Source organism: Mixophyes fleayi, chromosome 1 (genome assembly GCF_038048845.1).
Source record: "Mixophyes fleayi isolate aMixFle1 chromosome 1, aMixFle1.hap1, whole genome shotgun sequence".
Lineage (NCBI taxonomy): Eukaryota > Metazoa > Chordata > Amphibia > Anura > Limnodynastidae > Mixophyes > Mixophyes fleayi.
Genome location: NC_134402.1, coordinates 159,062,135 through 159,069,360, shown reverse-complemented (window position 1 = coordinate 159,069,360; position 7,226 = coordinate 159,062,135). Strand labels below are relative to the sequence as shown.

At 37.3% G+C, this 7,226-nt stretch overlaps 1 protein-coding gene across 1 annotated transcript; it reads left to right on the top strand.

Annotated features, from left to right (window-relative positions):
• The first annotated feature begins 230 nt into the window (after window positions 1–230).
• On the top strand, window positions 231–2,051 carry LOC142139992 (E3 SUMO-protein ligase KIAA1586-like). Its single transcript, XM_075197887.1, has one exon. The coding sequence runs from the start codon at window positions 231–233 to the stop codon at window positions 2,049–2,051; it is 1,821 nt and encodes a 606-aa protein (XP_075053988.1).
• Window positions 2,052–7,226: the final 5,175 nt, after the last annotated feature.

Below are 7,226 nucleotides of genomic sequence, written 5' to 3'. Positions count from 1 at the left end.
CTGGCTGAGGGCTGGCCAGAGAGGAGAGGAGCCATTTTAATTAGCCTGTAGTGGTGGAGGGGGGAATCAAAATGGCGCAGTAGTATGATGAAGATTCTTCATGCTGCCATGGGACCATGACTTCTGTACTTAGAGTGAGGCTGAGATGTATGCTTCTACTTCCATGTCCATAAATAAATGTTATTATATACAATTTTTTTAATGTTTTTTATGTAGCCCTTGAAACAAGGATGAAAAAGCAACATACTTTGAGAGATTTTTTCAATAAGAAAACAAAGTCAGATTCCGCTGTTGTATCAGAATTGCCCTTGGAAGGTTCAACACAGTCACTAGCAAAACCAATACAGTGTGAAGAAAGCAGCACGTCAATTGAAATAGAAAATCACAACAACTCCAATATTGCAGACAGTCTTCCGGAATGCTGGTCAGTGCAACAATATAAAAATTTTAAAGAAAAATATGAAGGCCTGGGCATTTGTAACAAAAAGTTAGGTTGTGAGTATTGTGCGAAATATGATTTCATAAAAGAGAAAAGTGTTCATGTGTCAAAAGAGTGGAAAGGTTTTCAGATTGAGGCATCAGGGAAAAACAGAATGGTACAACAAGCTTCTCTAAGGAAAAAAATGAAAGAACATTTTTCATCAAAGGCTCATAACATTTGTAAAGACAACTTCAAAATACGTGAGCAGGATACTATAACAAACGTAGTAGATACAATGAATAAAAAATATTTCAGTACTACTTGTAGAGTATTTAATACAATTTACAGCCTGACAAAAAGATGTAAACCATTTTCAGACATAGAAGATGAGATCGAACTGCAAATGAAAAATGGATTAGATATGAGAATAGGATTGCATTCACGTAAAACTGCTGTGAAAATAGTAGATTTTATTGCCAAGGAAATTAAAAAAGAAATATTTAGTAAAATTACTGCAAAAGATAAGAAAATATGTTTGATTATTGATGAAGCTTCAACTATATCTTGCAAACCAGTTATAATACTGTTCTTAAAAGTTGAGGACTCAGTTTCATCTCCAACAATTTTTGTTGAGCTAGTTGAATTGGAAAAACAAGATGCAGAGACAATATGTTCTTCAGTTCTGGAAAGCTTACATAAAATTGGGCTTACCAAGAACTACTTACAAAAAAATTTAATCGGATTTTGCTCTGATGGTGCAAGTGTTATGCTTGGGCGAAAATCTGGAGTGAGCACTAGGATCACAAAAGACTTCCCAAACATATTAATATGGCACTGTTTAAACCATCGCCTCCAACTTGTTTTAGATGACTCAATAAAGGAAATAAAGCAAGTAAATCATTTCAAAATATTCCTTGATAAGATATATACTATTTTTCATCAATCCAATAAGAACCAGATTGAACTTACCAAAATATCCGAACAACTTGGAATTGAAATTATTAAGATTGGTAGAATTTTGGGACCAAGATGGGCTGCCTGTAGTTTAAGGTCAACCCTAGCTGTGTGGCGCGCTTATCCTGCACTACATCACTATTTTTCTTCAAATGCCAAGTACTTGGGTATGGCTACCCGTCTTAAAAATATATTTTTTTTAACTGATTTGGCATTAATGATTGATATTTTACACGAAATTTCTCTGCTTTCCAATGCACTGCAAGCAAGAAATACCGACATAATAAAGGCTGAAAAGCTTGTGATTCGATCTATTAAAGCATTTGAAATGCTTGAAAAAGAAAAGGGTCCATACGAAAAAAAGGTTAATGAATTAATTACTTCAGAAAGCTACAAAAAAATCGATTTTGTAGAAAATCATCGGTTTGTTGGCCTTCCTCGGAAAACACTCTTACAAGGCATTGTAACGAATTTTAAAAAAAGATTAATGGATTGTGGCCATTTAAAAGCAAGTTGTAGCCAATTTGATGATAATAATGCATTACAATTTCTCAAGTTTTTGGAGCCAGATTACTGGAATATTGAAGAAGTAATAGTTCCATGGAAAGCAGCTGAAGAGCAATTGCATGTATTTAATACATTTTTCAATTACCAAATTGAGATTAATGAGTATTGAGATTTTGTGGAAAATGTGTTAAAAAGCAACGAGAACTATTCAATTCCTGAAAGTGTTCAAAGAGCTAGAAATATTGTCAGAACAATTGCTGTAAGTTCAGCAGAAGCAGAAAGGGGTTTTTCAAAGATGAACATTATATGTTCTGAGAAGAGAAGTCGGCTAACTGTTTCCAATATATCAAACATTATGATTATCGGTCTTATCGGCCTACCGCTGAAGGAATGGAATCCTACTCCTACAGTGCAAAGATGGTTAAGGGTAAATCACACAGCTGATGATGCTCGGATAAAAGCAAAGAAAATTGCAAGTGAGGACGCCAATCAAACAGCAATATGGAAATATCTTCACTAACTGTTTATGAGGTATTTAATATTTAAAATCTTACGTTACACATAATCTAGTTGTCTTTACCTCTTTTACTGTTCTTATTGCAGTATTTAATGCGTGAATTGTTAGACTACCTTTCGGTTTATCTTTTGGTATAGTTAAAATGGTCATTAGGACATAGAACCTGTTGTTAATTTTTTTGAATCCCACCACTGTGCACAACTACTGTTACGCGTCAAAGCCGAGCTGCAAGATAACAGTGAGGCATTACAGGAGAATATTTGCTCTGATTCACAAATGACAACAATCCCTGTGGAGAGTCCATCCAACAGTGGGATGTCTAATCGTGAGCATTCTGCTGATGTGTGCCTTAATAGCCCGAGTGTAGCCGGTGATACCCAAATTGAGGATGCCACTTTGGAATTAGAAGAGGATGAGGGGGAGATTTGTGTAGGCGACGAGGGCGCTAATGAGGATGTTGATGAGGATGAGGTTGTTTGTGTAAGTCCTGCACCAGTGGCAGCAGTTCTGGCACGTGACAAGAAAAGTGTAGGGTGTAATATACATTCAAAGACGATGGCTGCATTGCCAATATGCATAGATGGAGAGGAAGACAATCTGTTTTGTGTGTAGAATAAATGAAGGCCTACCAACGAAGAATTAAACTGTTTTTTTGGATGAATTATTACCTCAACAAGTAGATTATTTGTCTCTAAAACAGTTGGAGCACTAAATTGGGTTAATTTAGGCCCAAAAACATGGATTTTCCCAAAAAATTGCAAAACAAGACCAAACAAAACCAAAACCAAAACCAAAACACGCAATGGCGGTTTTGCAAAACCAAAACCAAAACCAAAACACGACGGTAATCCAGATCCAAAACCGAATCCAAAACCAAAACACGGGGGTCAGTGACCATCCCTAGTCTATATTTACCATCACTAAGTATTTAATGAAAAAATAAAGTTATTTCAATAGGGTCAAATTCCTCCCAAAATAATTTTTAATGTGCTGCCTGTTTCTAAATCTTATAAAATAAGACATTCAATGGAGACGGTTTACAGCGTTCCCTTTCATATGCTACCAACTTAAAACACAGGCCAAATTTAGCATTGAATCATGTTATGTCATACTTGCCAACTCTCCCGGAAAGTCCGAGAGACTCCTGAAATTCGGGTCAGTTTCAAAACTCAGCTCCACTTGGTTTTGTAAAAGGGTCTCAGCAAATGTTGTCACTCATTTTGCTTTTATTTAAAAAACAGAACTGTATAGACCCTTACGACAGCCGATGATTTCATGTGCGGAATGGGGAGGGGAATAGGCGTATGCACATATATAGTAAGGGCATGGCAAGCTCGCGCACACGCAGCAGCGCCCAACTCGAGCTTTATGTGCTTTTCTATCATATTACTTGCACCAGCTACAGGTCAAGTGTAAATGTCGATTATATGCATACTATAACATGTGTTTGCAATCAAGTACATGGGAAAACAATGAAAAACCAAAAAACTAGGGTGAGTGTGGTAGAGATTATAAGCAAATTGTCTCAATTATGAACCATACAGATATTTGTGGATCACAAATCCCTGTAAATTGTGTTTAAATCCTAATTTTAGCTAATTTCTCCCTGTTGCCAGAGCTGTCTCTTGATACTAAACATTAAATTATATCCCTGTGTGAGCTCTTCTGTTAGCACAAAGAGAGTTTTGCCCTTTTTAAAGACATGGGAAAAATGGGCAGGGCTTGAGCAGAAGGTCCCTGACCATTGGCAAACTCAAATGTAGTAGGTATTGGTTGACTCAGTGTAGTCTCTTCCAGATGAGTTACACTACTCAAACAGCTGTTAGGATTGGTGCAGTATTTCAAGTGGTTATTTGCATATTTTGCAGTGCTTGTTTGGCTCTATATAATGTTGCTTTATTGTGTATGTACATTCTTGTATTTCATCTGGGTGTATTATCTGTACCACATAGGGATGTGTAACAGCAATTGTAAGGGTCAATAAACACCATTCTGCTTACAAGATCCTGCATGATGCTTAGCACCTACTTCAATTATGTGGCCTGCAAATAAAAACTAATCTGCCCTCACACTGTCCTGCATTGAGCCCAGCATCTTGTATCAATACTCTACCTGCTACACTGCACTCATACCCTGCAGTCTTGATCCAAGTAAGTGGTCAGGAGGAACCAACCACAGTCACCAGCAAAGAGGTGCTTCAGCAGCTATATTCACCCAGAAGTAAGAAGTCATTAATGTCAATGAAAGAGCTCAGTGGTTACAACTAGTGTGCTGCTGCCACTTGTAGTTAGTATGTGTCAAAGTGTCAAAGTGGTAAAACTACTGATAAACTGACAAGAAGGCAGTGTAATTCCATGCTACTAATAAAATGATGAGTGGCAGTCATTCCATCCTGTCACAACTATATTGAATTAAAACTGCAACTTTAGCTGTCTGATTTCCTTCACTTCCTAGACAGAAGATCCTGGCTATTGACCTGTGTTGAAATGCCTAGATAAATGCATCAGTGAGAGCAAACAACTGCTCCTTTGCAAGAAGATGTATCATCTCACACTATGTGCAGCAGTGTAAAACCAGACACAATGGATGAAAAAATGAAAAAACTAGAGATGCTCAGGCTCGGTTCCCCGAGAACCGAACAAACCCAAACTTAGGAGATCCGAGTACCAAGCCAAGCCGGCTCGGTACTTTCGTGCACTCTCGGAATTGAAAATGAGGCAAAACGTCATAATTACGTTGTCGGATCTCGCAAGCTTTAGATTCTATGCTACCCCTTCTGTGGGACACAGAAATCTGCAGTCACATTGCACTGTGTTATATAGGTAACACACAAAGAGGAGAGCTCCATTGCTAATTGTCATTGCTGGGTTAGTATGGCAGGCTTGCAGGCTTGGTCTTCTAAATTTGCAGTCTTTGTTTGAAAGTATATGAAAATAATATTGTGACCTGTGAGGTGGTCAAAATTGACTGCAAATGACTTGAAATTAGTGTTATTGAGGTTAATAATAATGTAGGGGGGGGAAGCAAATATATGTGAATGTAGAAAAAAAAAATACGGATTTTAGAAAAAAAATGGGATCCAAAACCAAAACCAAAACACGCAAGGGCGGTTTTGCCAAAACCAAAACACAAAGTTAATCCAGATCCAATTCCAAAACCAGAACATATGAGACAGTATAACGGAAAAAAATATTTTTTACAATGTGAAGCACTGTTTTTTTATGATATGGGATGGGTCTTTCATTTAAGAAAACGTGAAAAATGTTTTACTTGCCAGTATGATTTATACCATTCTTTTGTCTGTGAATTTGTGCAAGTATTCAACAAAGTTATTCAAAACCACAAATCCGGACTGACTTGGAGAGATGTATCAAAGTATGATTTATTATGTAATTTTGAAATTGCTATCAATTAGTTTTCAAATACAAACCCCATAGCCACATATTTATTAATATGTGGTTTGTGTAAAATTGTTGTGCATTGGTTTTAAAAGACGTCAAATGAAAAAGCATGCCGTTTTGAACCACTGGATTGCAAACTGTTCATTAAAAAATTGCTCCCGATTTAATCCTTTATGATGTGCGCAATTTTGACTGACATTTACCATTAAGATATGGCTTTTAAAATACATAATTTTGTGCGTCTCATAGGCCAATTGTAGGATCACTTCATGATGAAGTCATGTCATATTTGTGCTGTACATGCATCTGTATGCTATATTTAAAGTTGTACATAGCATAAGATTTGTGTCTAAACATATTTTAGTGGCTACTTTATTGTCGCATTCTAGTGATCAATTTTTAATCAGGCACCATAATCAAAACATATAATTTAACCAATCACGTCAATGAGAAACACGTCAAAAATATTGCAATATTTTTGTGAAAATTATCATGCAGTTTTGTAAACCACCGCTTGATACATTGCATCAATTTTATCTCACGTCAAGGTTGGAACTATAGCTGTCACAGTGGGTGCTCATTCATATATGTGCAGTGAGCATAGTGGATGATCCCAGACGGGGCTTCACTGTGCATGTGCTGCCCCCCCCCCTCCGCTAACATGCTTAGAAGACTATAAATTGTATATTGTTTATGCCCCCTTCCCACTGCACCTTCCCACATGTTATAGCTTAATACAGCAAATTGCACATAAAGACTCTTGCACATAAGTAAGTTTAACAAAATTAGGTCACAGTTTTAATATAAATTAATGGCAGAGCAAGCAAAATGTGAGACTGCTAAAACAACTGAATACTGAACCAAATAAGTGGATGGCCGAACGGCCTTGAATCCATTAAACAAACGAGAGACTCCTTTACTGAATGGCCGGCGCTAAATCTGGCATCAGAGTGATTACACCCCTACTGGATTCACAATGACGTTCTCACACAAAGCAGGTCAAGGGGCCCCCCACATAAAAGGAACAAGAGTCACCTTATCCTTAAAGGGAGCAGTGACCTGTGGCCAATCAGCAATAGCGCCGTACGTATCAGTCACTAATCACAGTGCTTTCCTACCACTGCTGTAGTTCTTTAACAGACAAACAGCCCACCACCAAACGTTCTAAAACAAACCCCCAATATATCTGTTCTATAAAAAGTCACCTCTGAAGAGGTGTTCACCTCATCAGAGAGGTGAACACCATTCTGTCTAAACAAGAGATCCCATTTCACTGTAATTAAGGGACGTGTAATTACCAATGTCAGAGAGAGAGAACCCTAATGACCGTTGCCATTGGCCCTAATTATATTTATTTATTTTTTATATATTTACGGGGCACTATTATTAGTGCCCTGATAATGAGGGCACTAATAATACCCCTTAC